The 24,342-nt window shown below is 48.2% G+C and overlaps 1 protein-coding gene across 2 annotated transcripts in view; it reads right to left on the bottom strand.

The window, feature by feature from the left end:
- Positions 1–1,768: 1,768 nt before the first annotated feature.
- SH3BP5 (SH3 domain binding protein 5) overlaps positions 1,769–24,342 on the bottom strand; it is an 82,471-nt gene continuing 59,897 nt past the window's right edge. Inside the window, exons 2-7 of one of the 2 annotated variants that reach the window (XM_023540032.2) lie at positions 17,311–17,475; positions 12,128–12,258; positions 9,938–9,980; positions 8,593–8,812; positions 5,849–6,109; positions 1,769–5,369 (exon numbers count right to left, since the gene is read on the bottom strand). In XM_023540032.2, the coding sequence (XP_023395800.1) occupies positions 5,155–5,369; positions 5,849–6,109; positions 8,593–8,812; positions 9,938–9,980; positions 12,128–12,258; positions 17,311–17,475 (1,035 nt within the window). In that variant the 3' untranslated portion in view covers positions 1,769–5,154. The remainder of the gene's footprint in view (positions 5,370–5,848; positions 6,110–8,592; positions 8,813–9,937; positions 9,981–12,127; positions 12,259–17,310; positions 17,476–24,342) is intronic. The other variant, XM_003420927.4, reaches the window with a different exon arrangement.

Raw genomic sequence — 24,342 nt, 5'->3', positions numbered from 1 at the left:
AAAGGCTTCACCAAAAGAGTATAAAGAGAACTTGCAGACTGGGAAAAAATTTCTATTACAAATCCAACAAAGGCCTAATCTCTAAAATCTACAGGGAAATCCAACATCTCTACACCCAAAAAAAAAAAAATCCAGTTAAAAAATGGGCAAAGGAAATGAACAGACACTTCACCAAAGAAGACATTCAAGCGGCTGACAGACACGAGGGAATGCTTGTGATCATTAGCCATTAAAGAAATGCAAATCAAAACCACAGTGAGATACCATCTCACGCCAGTATTACTGGCGTAAATCAAAAAAACAGGAAATAACAAATGTTGGAAAGGCTGCAGGGAGACTGGAACTCTTATGCACTGCTCGTGGGAATGCAAAATGATACAACCATTTTGAGAAATGATATGGCACTTCCTTAGAAAGCTAGAAATAGAAATACCATATGATCCAGCAATCCCACTCTTAGGAATATATCCTAGAGAAGTAGAGAGTCGTCACACAAATAGACGTACGCACACCCATGTTCACTGCAGCATTGTTCACAATAGCAAAAAGATGGAAGCAGCCTAGATGCCCATCAATAGATGAATGGATAAACAAACTATGGTACCTATACACAGTGGAGTAGTACAAAATGATAAAGAACAATGATGAATCTGCAAAGCATCTCACAACATGGATGAATCTGAAGGGCATCATGCTGAGTGGAATGTCAATCACAAAAGGACAAATATTGTATGAGACCATTACTACAAAAATTCATGGAAAGGTTTACACACAAAAAGAATCTTTGATGGTTACGAGAGGGTGGGGGTGGAAATGAAAAATAGACAATAGGTAAGTGGTAACATTGGTGAAGGGTAAGATACTGTACAATACTGGGAAAGCCAGCATAACTTGTCCAAGGCAAGGTCATGGAAGCTCCATAGGCACATCCAAACTCCCTGAGGGATGGAATTGCTGGGCTGAGGTCTGTGGGGACCATGATCTCGGGGACCATCTAGCTCAATTGGCATAACATAGCTTATAAAGAAAATGTTTTACATTCTGAGTAGCATCTGGGGTCTTAAAAGCCTGTGAGCAGCCATTTAAGATACTCCACTGGTCTCACCCCTTTGGGAACAAGGAACAGTGAAGAAAACTAAAGATACAAGGGAAAGATTTGTCCAAAGGACTAATGGGGCCACAACTACCACGGCCTCCACCAGACTGAGTCTGGTACAACTAGATGGTGCCTGGCTACCACCACTGACTGCTCTGACAGGGTCCCAATAGAAGGTCCCAGACAAAGCTGGAGAAAAATGTAGAACAAAATTCTAACATACACACAAAAAAACTTACTGGCCTAACAAACTGGAGAAACCCTGAAAGTATGGCCCCCGGACACCGTTTTAGTGCAATAATGAAGTCACTCCTGAGGTTTCACTCGTCAGCCAAAGATTAGGCCCATAAAACAAAACAAGACTAAAGGGGCACACCAGCCCAGGGGCAAGGGCTCGAAGGTAGGAGGGGACAGGAAAGCTGGTAACGGGGAACCCAAGGTCGAGAAGGGAGTGTTAGTTTATGTTGTGGGGTTGTTAACTGATGTCATAAAAACAATACATGTACTGTTTAATGAGAAGGTAGTTTGCTCTGTAAACTTTCATCTAAAGTACAAAAAAACAAAAATCCCGGAGAATCCATAAGAAAGCTACTGGAACAAATAAAGGGTTCACCAAAATAGCAAGGTACAAGATCAACATAAGATTCCTCTACACTAACTCCAGAAAGGAAATCAGGAAAACAATGCCATTTATAATCACCCCCCAAAAAGATAAAATAGGAATAACTCTAACTAGGAGCATAAAGGAGCCCTGGTGGTGCAGTGGTTAAGAACTTGGTTGCTAACCAAAAGTTTGGCAGTTAAAATCAACCAGGCTCCTTGGAAACCATAAAAGACTTATATGAAGAAAACTATAAAACACTACTGCAGGAAACCAAAGTGACCTTCATAAATGGAAAAACATACCATGCTCATGTATAGGAAAACTTAAATTTACGAAAATGTCAATACTACCCCAAGCAAGCTATAGATACAATGCAATCCTGATTCTAACAACATTCTTTATGGAAAAACTAACTTTATGGAAAGGAAAGAACCAGCAGATACGTAAAGCATTATTGAAGAAGAACAAAGTAGGAGAACTCACCGTACCCAATCTCAGAACCTACTCTACAGCCACAGTAGTCAATATAGCCTGGTACTGGTACAACAACATAGACCAATGGTGCAGAACTGAGAACCCAGAAGTAAATCCATCCACCTATGGAGAGCTGATCTTCAACAAAGGGTTAAAGTCCATTAATTGGGGAAGAGAGGGTCTTTTCAAAAAATGGTGCTGGCAAAACTTAATATCCATTTGCAGAAAAATGAAACAGATCCGTACCTCACACCATACACAAAAACTAACTCAAAATGGATCAAAGACTTAAATGTAAAACCTAAAACGATAAAGACCGTGAAAGAAAACACAGGGGCAATGCTGGGGGCCCCTGTTTATGGCATAAACAGAATATCAAGCATAACTAAAGCAGCACAAATTCCAGAAGATAAACCAGACAGCTGGGACCTCCTAAAAAATACTTATCCTCATCAAAAGACTTCCAAGAGAGTAAAAAGAGAACCTGCAGACTTGGAAAAAATCTTTTGACACCAAAGTATCTGATAAAACTTTAATCTCTACAATATATAGAAAACTTCACCTCAACAATAAAAGACAAACAGCCAGTCACAAAATGGGCCAAGGATGTGAACAGACACTTCACCAGAGGACATTCAGGCGGCAGATACGATGTTTATGGTCATTAGCGGCTGTCTGTTAGATGCCGTCGAGTCATTTTGGACTCATAGCGACCCTGTGTTACTGATTGATTACTGTGTGCCCAACATGTATATTTCTCCTTTTTACCTTCAAAACAGCTGAAAAAAATACAGGTACAGTAATTTCTGACCTACAACTTTAGAAACAGGCCTAGAGATCATACAGTTTGAGAAACACCATAGCAACTTTAAACCATGCCAAGTTTGGCTGTTTTTATAGACGTTTTTCCTCGAGTGGAAAAAATGAGTGATGCTTCAATTGCAGGGAATAGGTTTTGCTAACGGTAATTCAAGAAAGTGTGTCTTCAGAGTAGAAGTCACCATGCAAGGAGATTTTCAGAACTGAATGGACTGAAAATAGGGTCACTGGAATCCTAGTACACTGTGCAGTCCCTCTCTTATACTTAACTATACCAAAAGGGGCTTCTTTGTGAACTTTTCTAGATGAACTGTTAACTGAAGGTAAAACACCTATATTTGATACCGTAAATGGTTCTGTTTTCTGGATCAATGTCTTTTTTTAACCATAATTGTTGGCTAGCCGTTCACTTTTTTCCCACAGCACGCTTGAATCTGATGTGCCCAGATGAAAACTCGAGCACTCAGATCATTTTCCCTAGAAAAGGACCCACAGCAGCACATTAGAATCACCCGGGGAGCCTTAGCGGTCCCGTGCCCAAGTGTACCCCAGGTCAGTGAAGGCAGTCTCTGGGGTCAGACCCAGACAGCAGAGTTTCTGAAGCTCCTGAAGCTCCCCGGGAGATGGCAACGCGCAGCCTCTCCTCCCGTAACTGCCTTACCTCTGCTTCCCTGCCACCGTGGTTCCTCGCTGTTCGGCTTCAGTAGCAGCAAAGGCAGAATGCTAATTCAAACCTTGGTAACAGGGGCTTAAATTCTTAGGATCCAGGACCTTAACTGAAACAAATCACCATGAATTCCATGCTTTTTCTTACGGTAAGACGGTCGCCTAGAATAGAAGGTTCATGCAACTTCGGGATTTCTCATTTGAAGTCACAGGAAGACATTTTCTCAAGCTGTTTTTATTACACTCAAGGTATCAAGTACAAAATAACCTGGTAATCAGGATACTGTGTCAGTCAATAAAAAAGGACAAATCACTACAGTATGAAGAGATTTACAAATGACAAAAATATACAAGCTGTGAAAATTAACAGACAACTTGAAATGGGGAGGTGGCTCTTTTTTTCTTTTAGAAATGCTAGATTTTCTTAACAAAAAGGACAAATAAAATACAGTGCTCTAAATATGTGTAACCATGAAAACATGAAAGAAAAGCTGCCCTAACGCTTACTACTATTAGCATAACAGACTCCATTGCTTCTGTTTAACAGCCTTTGCCGGCACATGCCTACTGCCTTTCCTAGCTTTTAAGGAACAGTTTCCTCTAAGGAATACTAGCGCAGCATAACCCTTAAATAATTTATTTTTAAAGTTACAACCTACAGAGAAATTAACACCTTGGCAGTCTAGATATAACAGTGGCAACCGTTCTTCTCATGCACTTCTCTGAGAACGAGTTCCCTGGCTGGTCGGGTAAGGTTGATGCTGTGGAACCTCTCCCCCACAGCCACAGGCCCACTTCTACGCTATGTCCCTGCCACCCTCACCCCCTACCCCACACTGGTGTTCACCTTTCCCCTCCTAAAAAGTGCAGCTCATGGTAACCCTTCTAGAAAATGTTTGTAAAAGCGTCTAGGTGGGTGTCCCAGCACATACGCTTTTCAAAAAGCACCCCCGCCACACCAGAGGTGATGAAAATTGTGTTCTTGGCCTAAATATCCAATTCTTAGATTTTTTTTGTTTTTTTAGCCTTCAAAGGGTAGAGAAGGTGTGCTTTGAGTACTTGAGTTTTAAAGATTTCATGTCGCTCTCCTGGGACATAAAGGAGGGCACCTCCCCAGCTTCCCAAACGAACTGAGGGTGAGAGAAGGCAATGAGAAGCAAGCTGTCGACCCGTTTGGCTTAGCCTCCCAGCCCCCTTCCTGGCTCAGGTTCTTTCGTAAGAACAAGTCAGTGCTTCCACCATGTCGTTACAGGGAACGTTCCACAAAGGCGGTGAGCCCGGTCACAAATCCACCTGTAACAGCTCCTCCACTCTGAAAAACCAGCCCAAGAGCTTTTAGGAAGAATCTTCAGACCTCAGGGTCACCGAAACTTCATTAGTGCAGTTGAGAGTAAACGCGTAAGATTTGGCATATATTAAATGATTATTGGCACAATGTCCTCCACACAGTTTGATGTATAAATATTGATAGCATGTGGCCCGGGCCCTGGGTGGATCAGCCGATCTGCACCATTTTTATGTTGGCAAAGATTCCGTCTCTCCCTTTGGAGCGCTGGAGGGAGAGCTGCTTCATCCGCTTCTCCAAGGCCTGGCCCTCGGTAGCAGCGATGCTTTGGCTCTTGCCGCCGCCGCCACCACTGCTGCTGCTGCCAAGACCCCGGTTGTTGGCTTTGTCGCTTGTTTTATTCTCTGCCCCTTCTGCCCTGTCTCCTGTAGAAATAGAAAGATTACCAAGTGAGTACTGACAATTCCAAGAGTCATTTGGGCCCAAACTAATTATCCAGCTCAGCCCTTAGACTCTCCCAGTGTTGCCCAGCCTTGCACATCAGAGGGAGGTCTCCCTCACAGATCTATTAGTTCTCAAGGCACCATCCACATTCCTTCTCTTAGAATCCTAAGGGCAAAGTCTGTGGCACTCATCTGGAAAACAGACCTCCACAACCAGTGCTTGCCAAGAGGGCTGTTCTGAGGAGACCCAGAACCTAAGCTCTGCTAGTCAGGAGTGGAGCCAGAGGCCCCAGAAAGCACTGTGAGCCCATCAGGACGAGCAGCGCTGACAGCACACCGCAGACAATAATGCGGCCCTGGGGCCCTGAGCCCTGGGAAAGGTGTAGAAGAGTGAAAAGATCTGACTGGCCGGGCAGTGAGTCATGTGGTTGGGGCAGGGCTGGGGGAAGGTTGCAACTCACCTCGTTCTACCTCGCATTCAGGGGAGGAGGCCCCACTGCATTCACTGCGAGGGCCCAGCACTGGGAATGTTATCCCAAACTCTGATAGGGACATGGGGCTGGGCAGGTCCAGGCTGCCAGGCCTCGCAACCGCAGGGAACTGGTCAGGCATCTCACATGGGCTTGTTGGTCCTGAACTAAAGCTGGACACAGACTGGGTTTCCGAGTCATCTTCAGACACAAAGTTGCTGCAGGTGTCATCTTCAAAGGCCTCTGAGGCCACTAGGATGAGAGAAAACCCGTCACATGGAGTCTGACAACAAACAGTTAACATGCTCGGCTGCTAACCAAAGGTTGGAGGTTCGTATTCACCCAGAAGCACCTCAGAAGAACGTCCTGGCAACCTTCTGAAAGAATCAGCCACTGAAAACCCTATAGTGTACTTTGTACTCTAACACATACGGGGTCGCCAGGAGTCAACATCAACAGCAGCTTGTTTTAGCTCCTTAAACATCTCCAAAGAGAGAATGCTGCTCGCAGGCTGCTAGGCAGCAAGGAGGGACTGCAGGATCGGCCACGGTGGGTGCCTTCATAAAAGGAACGGGACCCCTCCCGAGCCTGTAAGGAAGCAGCTTGAGGCAAGCAGCTGGAGCCCATAGCTATTCAGGGGCTCACAACAGCTTTCTAGCCCCCGCCCTAGAAGTCAGTGCCTCTGATCAGCCAGACACAGCCTATAAGGTAGGAGATTAATTCAGTCACAGATCAGGACCTCTTCTCTACCCTAGTCCTCCAAACACATCCACACACGCAGAGAAGAGGGGTCGGCCCTATGCAATGCATCCCAAGCAAAGCCGGTCAGACTTAAGGGCTTCCTTCTTCCAGAGCAGTAGAGGCAAGGGCTGCTGGGAGCAACAGCCCTGCATGGAATATATGCTATAAACTTTGTTATCTTCCAGGTCACTTCTGATCCCATAAAAGACACACTCAGAGCCTACCTACATCACTTGTTGTTAGGTGCCATCAAGTCAATTTTCAACTCATAGCAACCCTCTGACAGAGAAGAACCACCCCCATAGGGTTTGTTAGGCTGTGATCTTTACAGGAGCAGGTCACCAGGTCTTTCTCCCGTGGAGCTGCTGGGCGGGTTCAGACCGCCAACCTTTCAGTTAGCAGCTAAGCACTTAACCACTGGGCCGCCAGGCTCCTTCCTACATCACTATTGCCACAAGAGGACAAAATGCTTTAACAATGCTCTGTAGCTTGTGCCTTATTCTGTGGACCAGAATTACCAAGGCCCAGGGAAACGTCATTCCCATGGTTTTAACACCTCTTCAGCCTTTAACTATTTCTCCTCAGCCTACATCGGATCCCAGTTATTAGAGCTTTCCTCACCTGCTCCCCTTTCTCCCTCCCTTATCTTTAAAAAAGAGCCTGTAGCATTCCATAGAAAACCGAACCGAACCAAACCCGGTGTTGTCTAGTCTGACTCATAGCGACCCTATAGAACAGAGTAGAACTGCCCCAGAGAGTTACTAAGGAGCGGCTGGTGGATTTGAACTGCGGACCTTTTGGTTAGCAGCCAAGCTCTTAACCACTGTGCCACCAGGGCTATGCATTCCATAGAAGATGACCACAAATTAGAAGTACTGCAATACTGGGGCAGAAAATGGGCTCAGACCCGAGTGCAAATCCTGCCTTCACTGCTTGCTCTGTGGCCTTGGCCAAGTTACTCAGCCTCTCTGAGCTTCATGTTCCTCTCCCTATAGGGTATCTGAGACAATGTATATGAAAACACACACAGTTGTTGTTCGAGTTATAGTTTGCTTTTCCTTTATCTTGGGCCTGGCATTTAAATGTCTGTTGAGTGAATTAAAGAGCTCCTGGGGAAGGAGTTTGAGAAAGAGCCAACAGGGATGATTCCACTGGAAAGGAAAAGGAAGTGTGTAAAGACTGCTGGAGGAATTTTCTTGATTACTTAAAGGAGGGAGTCAAGTCACACTCTTTATCAGTTTTCCATGGGGCGGCCCTGGGAGGGCGAGGAAAAAGGTCTCCATGGTCAGATACCAATGAACGCCACCATTTGCTGAGTACTTACTGGATGCCAGGTAATATTTCATTTAATCCTAACCACCACTCTCCACAGTGGGTAGTAGGTACTGTCATAAGGAGCCCTCGTGGTGCAGTGGTTAAAGCACTCAGCTGCTAAGGGAAGGTCAAGAGTTTGAACCCACCAGCCACTCCGCCAGAGAAAGATGTGGCAGTCTGCTTCTGTGACGATCACAGCCTTGGAAACACTGGGGCAGTTGTTCTCTGTCTTACAGGGTCTCTATGAGTCAGTTTTAAGTACTGTCATACTCTCCATTTTATAGGTGAGGAAACTGAGGTACAAGGTTAAGGTTAAGCCCTTACCCGTATCATGCACCAGTAATGATGGGAAGGCCAGTACTGGAATCAAATCCAATTCCAAAGTCTCTATTTTTAGACAACTCTTCTTTCCTACAGGGCTTCTCAAGAGTCTTGAATCTCAGGTGTGAAAGTATATCATTTTCCAAACTTACCTGACCACAGAATTGACTTTGAGGAGTATTAGTAATATCTTGGTGGACACAGTGTTCATGAAACATACAAATGGAAATGGCCCCCAGGCCTGCTTAGCTGAGACCCTTAGTGATGGCCAGAGATGGGGTGACCCTGGAATGAGGCAGCCCTAGAGGCAGACCTGGCCTGACCCACACAGGCTGTGTGTGACCTCCCCACTTGCTCACCAGAAACGGCATCTGGCTCAGGTTTGCTCCCTGACAGGTCCTCCGCGGATGTGCTGCTGCCCTCCGCCCCGACACCGCAGCCCCGGGGCCCCATGGCACTGGAGCGCCGCCGCTCATGGATCTCATCTGAGATCATCTCCAGGTTCTTCAGGGCCGTCTTGTACTCGCCCTTTGCCAGGGCCAGTTTGGCCTGCAGGTCGTCCACAGTCTTCTTCAGTTGCTGGTGGGAACAGGAGGCTCAGTAAGTGAAGGCTCCCCCTACAGGCCTTACGAGGGTTTTCAAATGACAGTTTTAAGCACATCTGCCCATCGGTCTATTTCTAACAATTTCCCAAGACATGACTGAGAACCTACGCCCTGATTTCTCTATTCACATCTCAGCTATCAATCTACCAGGTAAATTTAGCCACCGCCTCCCTCCTCACCCAACCCCATCCAGGGTGACAAACTCAAGCTGTAAGATCCAGAAACTACTGCTCGGGGAATAAGCCCCCTCACACACACAAACACCTCAGTGAATACACAATCTAGCCATCTGGTCCCCAGTGCAGCAGTTCTCAAGCTTAGTGTGCATCAAAAGGAGCCCTGGCGGCACAGTGGTTAAAGCACTCAGCTGCTAACTGAAAGGTCAGCGGTTCAAAACCACAGCCACTCCACAGAAGAAAGACATGGCAGTCTGCTTCTGTAAAGATTTACAGCCTTCAAAACACTGTGGGTCAGTTCTAATCTGTCCTATAGGGTCGCTATGAGCTAGATCGACTCAACGCCAATGGGTCTGGCTTTGAGTTTCAGTGTATATCAGAGTCACCTGGAAGGCTTGCTAAAGCACAGGTTGCTGGGCCCTATCACCAGAGTTTCTGATTCAGTGGGCGCTGGATGGAGCCCCAGAATCTTCATTTCTAAAATGTTCCCAGGTGATGCTAATGCTACTGGTCCTGGGATCACAGTTGGCGAACCATTGCCCTAGTACAATACAGTGACTGAAGGGCAGGTTTAGCTTCAGAGACACCAACCAAGACCACCTGCAGCCTAAAAACGCAGGAAAAAATGTGTCTCTCTCCAACTTCCTCTTATAGCAAGTAAAACCCACTCCTGTCCAATCAATTCCAATGCATAGTGACCCTCCAGGACACCTATAGGGTCTCCTAGGCTGTAATCTTTATGGAAGCAGACTGTCACATCTTTCTCCTACGGAGTGGCTGGTGGGTTCAAACCACTGACCTTTCAGTTAGCAGCTGAGCGCATTAACCACTACACCACCAGGGCTCCATATCTGAAAGCATACTACATAAAAAAGTGGGACAGAAAATAATTCCATCAGTGACCAAGCCAAATCCATACATACCTCAAGTTGCACGTAGTACTTTGCCTTGAGTTCAAAATACGGCCTGTAAAAGATGGGAGGAAAAACCGTTATAAGGGCAACGTAATACAGTGACCACAATAAAGCCCCAGGGGGCAGCAGAGGTGCTGGCAACAGCTGGCCCTGTCATCCCTCCAGGGTTTAGTAACTCTGACAAGGCAGTGAGGTGAAGGTGAGACCCGACAGACACTGATGCCAGACAGAGCTGCTGGGCTTAGCCCAGGGCCACACAGATGGGAGGCCCATCTCAAGATACACACACACATGCATGCACACCTGTGCACTGCTCAAAGCCACACCGGGAGGGCCGAGCAGCTAAGGTGGCCCAAGTCACTTCTCCCAAAGAGGTTGGCTCTCTAAGGATGAAGAGCAGTGAGGCTGGGGGAAGGGGGCTGCTCAAACACCCATCCTCTTCTGCTGAGGTTGACCAGCATCACGCCTCCCCTCACTTAGCCCAGCAGGGTCACCAAAGGAGGGGTCTCCTGTTGGTCCTCCTGGACAGTCTGATTCAGCACCCAGCACCAACTAGTCTGCAGACCCAACCAGGTCATGAGCACAAGAGAGGACAAGAAACACAAACACTCGACAAGTCCCCTGGATTCGGGTCATCCAGCAGAGAGCCCGGCTTGCTTTAGGAGCCTTGGGGTTTGAGCATTAACAGCAGATGAGTGCCTTATTCTTTAGCTGCCCATCCTCCACGAGGCTCCCGAGTCCCACACCCTGAGGATCTAGTTGGATAACGAGGACACTGAAGAACCACCGTCAGCAGGTATAGAAAATCTGGAAAGTGGGAAGGGGGTGGGCTTCACAGTGGCTTCCAGTGACCAAAGGGAGCAGACATCAGCCCGCATGCTGAGAGACAAGGAGAGGTGGGGCGAGATCATGCCATGGCTAGGGAACAGGTAAGTGGCCAGAGCAAGAGTGGGGAGGTGGGGTGGGCACAGGGAAAGCACAGATGTACATTTCATCCTGCAGGCAGGAAGGAGCCACCCAAGGCTGTTAGGATCCGTCCCTACACTCTCCCAAGTGTGGGGTCCTGGAAGGTTCACAGAATCTGATCACAAGGCATTTTTTTTTTCTTAAACAAGGATAATTGAAGAATGGGTATGTATGTGTGTGCAGTGGTGAGTGGAGGGCCTGTGTGTGTGTGTGTGAGTAGGAGGAAGGTGGACAGAAATCAATGGGGATAAGACTGGTGGAAGATACTGGGGGGTGCTACAGAGCACAGGGAGACCAAAGTCTTCCTTGAAGATCCAAGGTCTTCCCCATTGAGTCAGCAGCACCTCTTCCCCTCACCTGGAGGAGGGCTAGGCCTCTGCCAAGCTCCCACTGCCTGGCCCCCTGGCTGCCTGGCAGAAATCTAGTAGTACTGCCCACACGCCCCTGCTGTGGGCTCCGGGGTCATCTGCACCTGCTGGGTCTGGGTCATCCCCAGTCCTGCCCCTTCTGCTTGGAGGCCCAGCAATTGTGAATGAAGCGGATGGCTTGTCCCCAAGAGAGGACATACAAGTTGTTTGCTCATCATGATCATGACTGTGTAAAATTATGTAAAAGTCTGAAAAAAAACTCCACTGAAACGAGTCTGCGGCATTTCATTAGCTGTTGACCCACTGTATATGTGTTCACCCCCATTATGCTGACAGGTAAACTGAGGGGCAAGATCTTGCACAAACTGCTAGCTGCAGAGCCAAGGGCACCTCCTGCGTCTCCCAGAGCCCAGCCCCAGACACAGGGGTGGATTAACCAGTAAGCACGGTATACACCAGCTTACAGTAAGCAAGGTACGCACGGCTTAATTGCGTTTACTTACGAATCTGTAGTGCAGATTTCACCTGGGTTTCACCACATTGTGAGTACCTTGCTTATTGGGTAAACAGTGCCTGCCAGGCCTCAGCCAATGGGCCACACAACCATTTGCTTTCCTGTATCTCCCAAGTCAGTCATACCCAGAACAGTCCCACCCCTCAGCACCCTCCTGCCTCTGACTTGGGCGGTCATGTAGAACCTTACAGGGCAGAGGGCGCCTGGGCAGGGGCTCCAATCAGGCCCTGGGGTCTGTGTCAAGGACTTGCTCAGGCTGTTCCCTAAGTATATGGCACACAACAGGTAGAGGAGGTACGGGGTGGGGGGTGACAATGCCGCTGCCCGAGAGGAGGCTGTGCCCAGACTCACTTGGACTTGTTGATGGCTCTCTTGAGCTTCTTCTCCAGCTGCCGCATGCGGCCCATGGCGGCATTGTACCTGGCCGCTGTCTCCTTGTGCACCAGCTCACTTCTGGTCTTGGTCTGCTCCGCCTCCATGACCTTCAAACAACAGCAGAGGTCAGCCCAGCCCCACCCAGAACAGTCCTCTGTCATTACTTTTATCATTTAAAAAACAATTTCCTCAGAAAATTAGTGGGCAGACTAAGACAGATTAAACTGACTGCCAAATAAATTTAGTTCTATTTTTTTTTCCCTATTGACTTATTTTGAAAAAGCTTTGTCAGGTAAGATTAAATAACCAAATTGGGGTGGCAAGAGGGGGAGAGAAAACACGGAAAAAAGGAAAATCAGAGAAAATACTGAAAAATTTTCTGATTCAGTTGATGTCTGCTTTCTTTTGTTTGGGCCTCCTAGGGTTTTAAGTAGCTGCCATGCGCTCCTCCTGCTCCCTCCTGGGCGCAAGGGCTGAAGGGCAGACAACAGACCAAATATCACCGGTGGGCACTTATGAGACATCAAGAAACTGGAAGAACCCAAACAGTAAGACGTAGCAAAACCTGGCATAACAGCTATCAAGACAACAAGGCAATGTAATTTCAGCTGTCTGCCCCCTACCCAAGTATCCTGGGTTAGTTGGCTGAGCACAGAAGAATCCACGATCCGGAGGGGTCAAACTTTACATTTACACAATTAAATACAAATCATTCATATCAAATTTTGAGGGTCAGAAAAACTCATGACCAGGAGACCAGAGTTCTGATGGAGACATTTTGTTGAGCCTGTTGTTACAGACTGAATTGTGTTCCCAAAGATTATGTGTTGATTTCCTGGCCCTTATGCCCGTGGATGTGACCCTGTTTGGAAACAGGGGTTTTCTTTTGTTATGTTAATGAGGTCATACTATTGTAGGGTGGATTCTAAACCTAATTACTTCTGAGTTATAAAAAGACCAGAATAGACACACACATACACACGCACGCACATATGTACTCACACACGGGGGAGACAGATGTCAAGGAACAAGGAAGGCAGAGGCTACCAACAAGGGATGAATCAGCACAACTGAGAACTTGATTTTGGACTTTTAGCCCCCAGAACCGTGAACAAATAAATTTCCGTTCTTCAAAGCTACCACTTGTGGCATTTATATTATAGCAGCTACTAGGAAACTAAGACACCTGTTAATAAAAATGAGTTAAAAAACCAACAATCAATGGCCAAAAACAACAAAGTACTTCAGAGGCACATTTCTAGAGACACAGTGCTGGCTCTTTCCTCCCTCACCTAAGACAACGCTCAGAACAAGGCCCTCCTGGCAGGCAGGGAGAGCCAAAGTCAGGTTCCTCCACTTCCCGGGGGAAGGCAGCTTCATTGCCTTCTCAGAACCTCCACGAGCTCGCTCAGATGGTCTTCTGATTCTTATCCCGTCCCGGGGTGAGGGGAGCCCAAGAAGACTGCTTCTCACTATGATACGGGACGGGGCGGTACTTAGCCACCAATATTGGGGAAAGCCCTGACCAGGCCTCACATCTACCCACCCAGTCCATCTCCACTCCAGGGACCAGGCAAGAGGCTGACTATGTTCCTTTCTCTCCAGGGCCACCTACTGCCTGCCATTCATAAACAGTTCTCTCCTCTCCGTTTCCGAATCACATTCCCCTTCCTCTGTCTGGTCTCTCTCAGCAGACCTCAGAGGAGCGAGTTCCTCCCTCTCAGACGTCAGCCCTCCTCTCTAGGGGATGAAAAGACACCACCTCCCTAACAAAGGCTAGAGGGGCCTCTGCTGCCCAACCCTCCACAGCGAGCAGCAGGGACACAGCCCTGTCCCCAGGGTGGCCACTCTTAACTGCAGGCTCAGGCAGCGCGACCCCCAAAGCCCTCCTCGCCCCCAGCACTGAGCGCAGAAGCCTTCCTCTGCCCTGTTGGTGGTGTGACATGTGGTCTAATAAAGAACTGGGCTTCTGGCATCATTTATATTCTCCTTAATATGTCAGCTGTGGCTCTAAGTGTGGCTGGCCAATGCCACCATAGGAAGCCTGTGGGGGCTGGGGAGGGACACATCGATGGTCTTGGGCAATAAGGATAGGGACCCCAGTGTTCTCCCGCTGTCCCTGGGGGAAATTACGCAGCCCAAACTCCTGCCCCCTCCCCAAGACAGCCCTTGGCCTTTCCGAGCTCTGAATCTTCTTTTACTAGACCCTGGTGGCGCAGTGGTTAAGAGCTACAACCGCTAACCAAAAGGCTGGCAGCTCGAATCCACCAGGCGCTCTCTGGAAACTGTATAGGGCAGCTCTACTCTGTTCTATAGGGTCACTACGAGTCGGAATTGACTCGACAGCAGTGGGTAAATAGTACTTTGTTTGGAAGAAGGTAAGATGACGCTGTCTTCTGAAGAGGCTTCCTGGAGCATCCAGAAATCAGACAAGGCAAGGACATATCTCTAGACCCTTCATCAAGCAGCATGCAGCCAGCCAAACATGCCAGCCCCATGAGGCTTTGGGAAAGGGCAACATGAGCCTGTTTGGGGAAATGCTAAATCCAGCTGGAGGTTCACAGCCACCTACACTATTTTGAAGCCAAATGTATGCGTGTCCAGATGCACGAAGAACTATATTCTGCATCATCTACCAAATTCAGAGAAAGTGCTTCCTGTAGGCTACGTTTATCAATGACTCAGGGGTACAGAAAGCTTTGGCACAGGCTTTGCCTCTTGCTGATGTCAGCTTTATACTCCCATTCTCCCTCATCAGTTCAAGGAGAAGTATTTTAGGCCAGTGCCACTCGGAAGGAAGCCAGGGAAGAACAGCAGCCCAGGGTGGAAACCCCTGGTCTGTCACCCAGAATACCTACTAATCTGTATCCTTTACACCAGGACCAAGAAAACCAAGTGAATAGGCCCTCCCTTCGGTGGTCTTAGAAAGGGCACACATCAGGTTGCCTCCACCAGAACCCTGCAGCACCATGTGATCCCAGCCCCACAGGTTGTACACTGCACAATTCCAAGAAGCATCATCCCCAAAACAGTGGTGTGAATGGTGCCCCCTGGTATACAGTGTGGATGTCTCCAGAGGCCCCTTCCCTAAGACCCAGGATCCCACCCTGAGATCACCCACCATCCACTGGAACTCCAGGACTTAAAAAATATATATATCCAAAGCAGAAATATGTTTTCATTTTTTAAAGAACAGATTAATTGACTTCTAAAATGATTTCTTAGAGGCTGATTTGGATCTCTAGACTCTATGGCTTCAGTAGAGAGGATAAAAAGGAAAGGCAGGCCTTTAGCTAATTTCTTGGAAGAAAATACTCTGAAAAAAAAATTTTTTTTTTTTTTTTCTCTTCTGTCCTATTCACATCATTCAGGCTTTGGCTTGTAAATTTCCAAGCTTTGTTTTTTCATGAGCTGACCCAGAAAATCTGTTTCCTGCCTGGGTTTAGTTCTATGAGCATCATGTCCACCAGGGGGAAGGAGGTTTAAGGCCACAAAGCACAGGAAACCAAAAGGGTCTCTGGCTTCAGAAGTGGCATAAGGTCAACACAGATTTGACTTCAAGTCATTTGCGTGACAGGCTGTCTATTTACGGAAGCTCACAGCCATCTTTAATTCTCAGATCCCCCAGGACTGAGCCACTGCGGCTGGTGTCACTGAAAAGGGAAAGTCTGCTGATATTAACTGCTGACATTGCTATTCCAGCCCCATAGGTAGCCTCAAGGAGTTACCAAGACCAGATATGCAGCCCCTACCCCCTGTACATCACCCCTCCATCCAGGGCCTTAGTTGGGCCTGCTGAAGCCATGTGTCAGCTCGCCCACCCACCCTATGGCAAACAGTCCTACACTGGTTCTCCAGCCACTCATGTTCTAGACATAGGCATCGGTGGTGGGGACAAAGGACCCAACAGGCTGGTACTGAGGGATGCTGGGAACACAGGACTGGGCATCCCAGGAGAAGCCCAGGGTCATGCCTAGAGGAAGCCGCCCTGGTGGCGCAAAGGGTTAAGCACTAAAGGAAAAGTTGGCAGTTCAGTTCAAACCCACCCAGTGGCTCCGCAGGAGAAAAGACCTGGTGACCTGCTTCCATAAAGATTACAGCTAGAAAACCCTACGAGGCCGTTCTACTCTGTTCCGTGAGTCGAAAATGACTCCACAGCCACCACGACTCAACAGCAACGTGCCTAGAGGAGCGGGATACATCCAGGAACATTCTGCTGACTCCTCGGAAACCCAGGGAGTTAGGCAGGGCCGGGGGTAACCAAGTCCCACTGAGCCAAGCAGCGGTCCCTACCATTCCCATTCTGTGCAATGCGATGGGAGAGGAGGTCATGGTAGCTGGCAAAGAGCCAACAATAACCCAGCATGTCAAGTAGCAGGTAAAGATTACATACCATCTTCTTCCTGCTCACCTGCTGGCTGTCCCAGCCCAGCCCCAGGAGCCAGGCCTGAGGGCCCATTAGGTCCTGGTCAAATCTACCGCCACCACCACCTTCCCACCAGCAGCACACACCCTAAGTGGTTTGGGCTGTTCATCAGGCTCTTCCCTCTGGGATTCTAAACCCAGCCTGTCCCTGGGGCTCAGTGGGGACCCACCCTGGAGAACCACCCATTCGCTCTGGGAAGCCAAGGCCATAGTTAACACCTTCATGGATTATCGGGCAAGATAGGGGAGGAGCAGCCAGCCTGTCACTGGGCCACTACCATCCATGAATGTGGCTCAGCACCAGGCCCAGCCAGCCTGTGACTGTGACCACGTTTTTAGGCAATGGACCTGTGAGTCTGTCACCTCTGCTTAGGCAAAACCACCACACACAGAGCTCACCCAAGCCCACAGGGAGACAGGGTCAGATGACAAGAGGGATATGCAGGGCACTCATGCACCCCACCCACGGGCAGGAACCCACACTGGCAGACGCCCACACTGGCAGGTGCCCACGTGGCAGACGCCCATGCCAGCAGACGCCCACACAGGCAGACGCCCACACAGGCAGACGCCCACACAGGCAGACGCCCACACTGGCAGGTGCCCACACGGGCAGGCGCCCACAGGTACACAAACACCCAGAGGTGCACAGATACACAGACACATGCAGGGAGACACATGCACACAGGCACAGACATGCCCCCCCTCCCCACGCGCGCGCCTGTGACTCATACCCTCTGAGTGGCATGATTCAGCATCTCCTGCCAGGCTGAGTCGAACTGCCGCTTGTCATCCTCCAGCAGCCGCTGCTCGGCCAGGGAGATGGTCTCCTTGGCAGCACGGAGCACCTCAGTGGCCCTCTGGAAGTCCTGCGTGGCTTTCTGAGCTTCCAGCTGAGCCTGGATGAGAAACAACCTCTGTGAGGCCTCAGGGAACACAGTGGCTCCCCATGGCCATCACCCCCCCACCAAAAGATGAGCGCCCCAAGGCTTGCGACGTGCCCAGTCCACCACAGGCCTAACAGCAGTAGGTCCTTGCAAATGCTGGGTGGGTCATTTCTACAGTCTGGGACCCAACGGACTAGGTCAGCATGCCAGCTCTCAGTCAGGTGCAAAGATGGCAACCTGCCCTCGTGAGACAGGTACAGCCAACCTTGGCCTTTCACAGAGCGGTTCTCACTCATGATGGGGCCAGTGTGCCCAGTACTTTCCTGCCCAGATCCACAGGTCAGCTTATGATATGTCCGAACCAGCAAGGCTCCAGAGATGATGGTCTAATGTCCCTGTTCTAACTGTGGCTCTGAGAAACCGTGGGACTGACTCAAGATGGCGTAGCTGGTTCAAAGTGGAGCTGTGAACAGACTCCAGGTCCTGGGAGTCCCAACCCTGTGTGCTCATCCTGCCAGATGGGCCTCTGTCAACTCACACTCACCAATACCAGTGATGGGCGAGCATGCGGCCAGGTAGGCACCAGGAAGGACCTAACTGTAACAACACAGCCCCCGCTCTCAGGAGAAAACAACATAAATCGTAGCTGACCACAGGTCCAGACCTGTGCTAATACTGCAGCTGCCAGCCACACATGGCTACTGATCGTCTGAAATGGGATTACCCAAACTGAGATATACTTTAAGTGTGAAACACACCATAAGACTAAAGTACAAAAAAGAATGCAAAATACCTCCCCTTAATTGTTTTTATATTGATTACACAGTGAAATGATGTTTTGGAGATAGTGGGTTTAACACTTGCTGTCCAGTTGATGGCAACCCATGGTAGACTCCACGTGTGTCAGAGCAGAGCTGTGCTCCATAGGCTGGCTTGTCAAAGAGAAAAACCAGGAACAGGCATCTTACTTTGATTTTAAGGTCTTTCTTACCCACGAAACCAAATATTAACTGTAAAACTTCCTGACCAAAAATTAACCCTGCCAGCACTTTTTTCACCCAAAGTTGCTCATCTTTTCTTTCTCGTTTGGAAGCTAGGCTTGCTTAATTCACATTTCAAAAGGTATCATGGCTGGAGGTGAGTGGAGGGCCAGAGACCACCTAGTGACCTGATATCAGTTGATCTCAGTAAAAGGGGGAGGGCGGGGTTCAATCAATCATGTTAAAATCGGCCAATGGTTGATCTTCTATTCTTCTCCCTCCTCTTCTCTTTACAGGCCTCAGTGTAACTAGCCTACTTGGAGCCATTTGCTTTTTTCGGAATCAGAATGGTCTCCCTGTATGCACACTGAATAACTGCTCAGAATAAACCTTATGCTTCAATTTCTTTGAGTTTGATTATTCTTAACGGGGTTTTCAATGGCTGATATTTCTGAAATAAACTGCCAGGCCTTTCTTCCAAGGTACGACTGAGCAAACTGGAACCTCCAACCTTTCACGGTTAACATAAGAGCGAGTTAACTGTTTGCACCACTCAGGGATTCCATATAGGGTTAAAAAAAGTATATTATTTAAATTAATTTCAGCAGTTTCCTTTTATTCTTTTTAATGTGGCACAGTGGTTAAAAGTCGTGGCTGCTAACCAAAAGGTCAGCAGTTCGAACCCACCAGCTACTCCCTAGAAAACCTTTGGGGCAGTTCTACTCTGTCCTACAGGATCGCTATGAGTCTACAGCAACGGGTTTGGTTTGGAATAGACAATTTAAAATTGCGTATGTGGCTCACATTATATTTCTTTTAAACAGTAGACCCACACTCCCAAGAGTGGGCTGGCCGTGTGACTGCATCAGAAATCAGCAACAAGACACTGCTGTCACCACTCTCAGGGCAGATCCACCTTGAATTCCGGAGCAGAGGATTAGCAAGCCATTTCCAAATGCTGGCCCCCAGCAGGGTCCCAATGCAGCAGCCCTAGGTTAACCAGACCCATAAGTCAGTTACATAAGCCCCAGGTGGCGGCACCCACGGGGCAGCCCCTTTGACTCAAGAGGGGAGGAACAACAGGGACCCACACCCATCACCAGAGCAACTCTCACATGACTTAGAGGAAGTCCTCAGGAACCACAGGCTGAAGACACTGCGAAGATGTCAAAGGGGAAAATCCCAGATTTGGAGCACACCAGCCCCCAGGGAAAGGAACAGCCTTCCAGGCACATGGTTGCTACTCCCTATCTTTCAGAAAGACCAAAGACAAAATGATGCTTTTGAACTATGTTGTTGGTGAAGGATCTTGACTATACCATGGACTGCCTGAAGAACAAACAAATCAGTCTTACAAGTACAGCCGATGCGCCTCAAAAGCAAGGATGATGAGACTTCTTCTCATGTACTTTGGACATGTTATCAGGAGGGACCAGTCCCTGGAGAAGGACATCATGCTTGGTAAAGGAGAGGGTCAGTTAAAAGAGGAAGACCCTCAATGAGATGGACTGACACAGTAATTGCAACAATGGGCTCAAACATAGCCAACAATTGTGAGGATGGCACAGAACCAGGCAGTGTTTCATTGAATTGTACATAGGGTTGCTATGAGTCAGAACCAACGGCCCCTAACAACTGCAGGCCAAACCTAGGCTCTACCACCTTTGAGGCAATGGCCACCTGGTCAGGGAGATGAAGCTCCAAGAAGAATGAAATCCTTGACAACTTCAATTTCTCTGCCTTGTTCTGTGGTTACCCATAAGGTTTTCATTGGCTAATTTTTGGAAGCAAATCACCAGACCTTTTTTCCTAGTCTGTCTTAGTCTGGATGCTCTCCTGAAACTTGTCCACCACGGGTGGCCCTGCTGGTAACTGAGGTACTGGTGGCATAGCAACACAACAGCCACAGTGGGAGGGTTCTGTCAGTTTGTACCGACAGACAGGTGGTGGAAGCAGGCAGTACACATTTAGAAATCTGTGGTGCAAAGCTGCATGCCAAAGGGCCATAAAACCCATTACCTTCAAGTCTGTTTCTGACCCTTAGCAACCCCATAGGACAGAGCAGAACTGCCCCGCGAGGCTTTCAAGGCTGTGATCTCTATAGAAACAGACTGCCACGTCTTTCTCCCGTGGAGTGGCTGGTAGGTCTGAACTGCCGATCATTCGGTTAGCAGTCAAGCACTTACCCACTGTGTCACCTGGGCTCCTTCCTAAGGGCCATAAAACAAAACAAAAAAAACCCGTTGCTGTCGAGTTGGAGGAAATATGGTGAGAGGGTTTGAAAGAGAAATTACTTCCAGTAGAAGGCATCAAGGAAGGCTTCTTAAAGGAGGCTGATCCTTAAGTGAGGACTGAAGGATGGAAGTGATGTGAAAATGCAGGGCTGATGGGGGGTAGGAGGAAGCACTTGAGGCTATGAAGACGGTATTACGAAGCTAACATCTACAGAAGACTTGACAAAGGCTTGATCAAACCTGTCACAGAACTCACGAGTGAAGGCCTTGAATGTCAGGCTAAAGCTTCAACCCAAGTGGCCCAGGGACCTGCCTGCTGTGGCTTCACAGCCACTCAGTTAAGGTGTGCTGCAGCCGCACAGTGGGCACAATGACAATGACGCCTGCCCTCTAGAGCAAGGAACACCCACTGAGAAGAAACAAGAGCACGATGTACTCTTAGCAACCTAACTTGTACCCTGCCCCACTATGCCCCCAGGCCCATGGATGGATGGTCCTTTCTTGTGAGAATGGCCCCAGGGCCGGAGATCTGCCTGGACAAGCTACAAGGAAAGGGTGGAGGCAGGAGAACCTGTCACTTTAAAAGCTGCTTCCGCCCTCCACCAACTCCAGGAGACTATTATTAATTATTAATCCCACAGGATCACGACATTTTCTACCATAGGACTGATGGATTGATATGCTAGGAATTTTTAGTATTTCAATTCAGCAATATTTAAGGATGGACTCTGCTTGAATTGTGAACCTTTTCTTTCTTCAGACAATAAAGGAGACATTCTCTGATGCAGACTTCAACATGGCTGCCGTACCACAGGCCCAGCACTTCTCCATAGCCCACAACCTGCACCTGATGAGTTCAGAATAAGGGACCAGACCTCAACAAAGAAGGAAAGAGGAAGCCCATTTGAAGTGGCCTTTCAGAAGAACATGCTCTCTGTCAAATCCCTGGTGAGTTTCAGAAGTTTCGGCAGATTCCTTGTCAGACCACACATCCTACTAAAGAGAGGTTCCGTCTGCACTTAACACAGAGAAACCAGATGGCATGATTCCATCAGTCACCCACTTACTCATCCAGTACGTGCCGGGCATCTGTTCCGCACCAGTGGCTAGTCACTCCATTTTTCTTGGTAAGAGAGCCTTTATAGCTCAGGGTGAAGCGATGTGCTGGTAAAGACCCTACCTCCCAGCCCCCACTACAGCTAGTGCCCCTTGGCTGAGTTCTAGCTAATTACATGTAAGTGGATACTAAGTGAGACTTCCAGGAGGGCTCCTTTTGTCCTGCCACCCTTCTTCCTTCCTGCTCCCTGCAATATGAATATAACGGCTGGTACTCCAGCAGCTGTTTTGGATCCTGAGGCAAGACCCTAAGGATGGTGGTCCCTGCTTTGAACTGCCTACCTCCTGACTTTTTACAGGACAGAAAAATTAAGTCTCCTGTTTCTGCCAGTGTTATTTAGGGATTTTTTGTTATAATCAGACAAGTTTAAACATAAATGATAACACATCTTCCCCTCGACAACGAACCTGAGAGAAGTAACTATAGCAGGCCACTGTGGATCAGTCAGGTCAGAGTTTTGTGAGCTTCTTTCTGACTGTTCACAGCCCAGAGCCACCTCTGAATATCTCCAACAGTTAAAAGCCCCAAGGTACTTGGCCCACAGTATCTTGACCCCTATATATCATTTCACTACTATTAAGCCCAAAAAACCAAACAGCTGGAGCTTCCCAAAGAATCCCAAAGCTCATGGCCTCTTTGTAAGGCATTTCCTAAAGCTACAATCACGAGGAAGGACCAGGCAGGGACACACAAGGACAGGGACATTCTACTCCCTCCCCCCTCCCCCCAGCAGAGTATCATTCATTCAACATTTATTAAGCACCTGACGGAAACAAAGCACGAGGCTAAGTTCTAGGGGAGGCTCCCCCACCTAAATATGATGCTCCATTCAGTCAGAAACACAGACATAGTCATCGCAAACTCTACTACAAGACAGACATGAGAAGTCACGGGGTGTAAAGTTCACGAGAATGCTGGAAGGGGGAGAGGTTTCCCTGTTGACGGCCATGTCAAACATTAACTGAATACAGATTGTGTGTTAGGCACCAGGCTAGACCCCAGAAAAACAGGTGACACCAAGCCTCACATACTCCATCTATCTGAGGAGAATGTAACTCTGTGATTGCTTCCTGGTGTTAGAACACATGCCTTCTAAAATCAGAAGCCAGATTAGCAATCCCAAAGAGAGCTATGCTATCTGCTTCTCACCATCGCGTGAAAGACGAGACCTCAAAATCTTTGACACGAGCAATAGTTTCTACCTTCAAGCCCTAACAAAGGAACCAGCCCTATCACAAATACATTATTTGAATAAGGGCTCCTCACACCTGCTCCATCATGTGAACAAGTCACGCGGTAGTTTGCTCACACCAGAAAAACCCAATTAGCAAATTAAAGAACTGAGGCTCTGCTTATGATACACCAGAGGAAAATGCTAGCTGAACTTGGTTTGAGCTGTAAAATGCAACACAGAATATTTTTAAATATTTCCATGACTCATGGATACTAATGGCTTTCATGGAAACAGCCTGATGGAGAGAATTTTAAAAGGCTGCTCATGGATGGATTTGATAGGTGACCTTCCATAGACGCTGGCCCGGGTGGGTGCTCCACAAAGTATCACCAACAAAGGGGGGACAGAGAGGCCTGCCGTTGTCCAGGTTGCCAGGAAAAGAGGGAGAGGCCGCATTCATGACCCTCCTCCCTCTGACTCGACTTCCACCCTAGCCCATAAACGGGCTCAGGAAGGAACCAGTGCACCGAGACATCTAACAAAGGTTCAAGGTCAACAGGAGGGAATTTACAGACCATACAGCTCAAGTGCCTTATTGTTCCAGGAGGGCCCAGAGAGGTGAGGTGATTTGCTCGTGGTCACACAGCTATTTAGTGGCCAGCGAGAACCAGGAAACCCTGGTCTGGGGCTATCTCTGGTCAACCATGAAGTCTCTGCAACCTGGGGAACAGCAGCACTGACCTACCCACTGGGCCACTGGACAGTGTACCCGGAACCAGTACACAGGAAGAGGAGCAGCAAGAAAGCCAAGGGCCAGGTGGGAATTCAACATGCACAAGACTGCTGCCTCCCACCTGTTCTTTCTGTCCTGTAGCCCCGGGCAGGTCTCACCAACACACTGGCCAGTTAGCTCTGGGAAGGGTTAAGGAGAGGGGTCTAGTCACGTGGCTGCCCAAAGCTGTACTCTAGCTGGTTAGGGAGAGACCCTGCAAGACTAGACTGACCTAGTACCTGACAACTAACAGACCCACAAGTCTAGATACAGATAACAAGGAAGAATAATCAGAGCAGTTACGTTTAAGTACTTACTCTGTCTCAGATAACGTACATAAGGTGTTCTGAGTACAGTGTCTGGTTTAAACCCTAACACTATGAGGTCTGTCCAATTATTATCCCTACTTTATAAGGCTCAGAAAAGTTAAATAAATTATACAAGATCACATGGCTTCCAAGAGTAGGGTCAAGACTCAAACCCTGACCCTACTTTCTAAACTTCAATTAAATACCACCTACTTAGGACTGCAAAGTCTTGACAAAGAACATACTGGTCACGCTATGTCTGGTCTTCTTCGCCCTAATCAAGGAATGGGATAT

The sequence above is a fragment of the Loxodonta africana genome, chromosome 27, assembly GCF_030014295.1.
Source record: "Loxodonta africana isolate mLoxAfr1 chromosome 27, mLoxAfr1.hap2, whole genome shotgun sequence".
NCBI lineage: Eukaryota > Metazoa > Chordata > Mammalia > Proboscidea > Elephantidae > Loxodonta > Loxodonta africana.
Note: the sequence above shows the minus strand (reverse complement) of the source record. Positions and strands in the feature narration are given on the sequence as shown.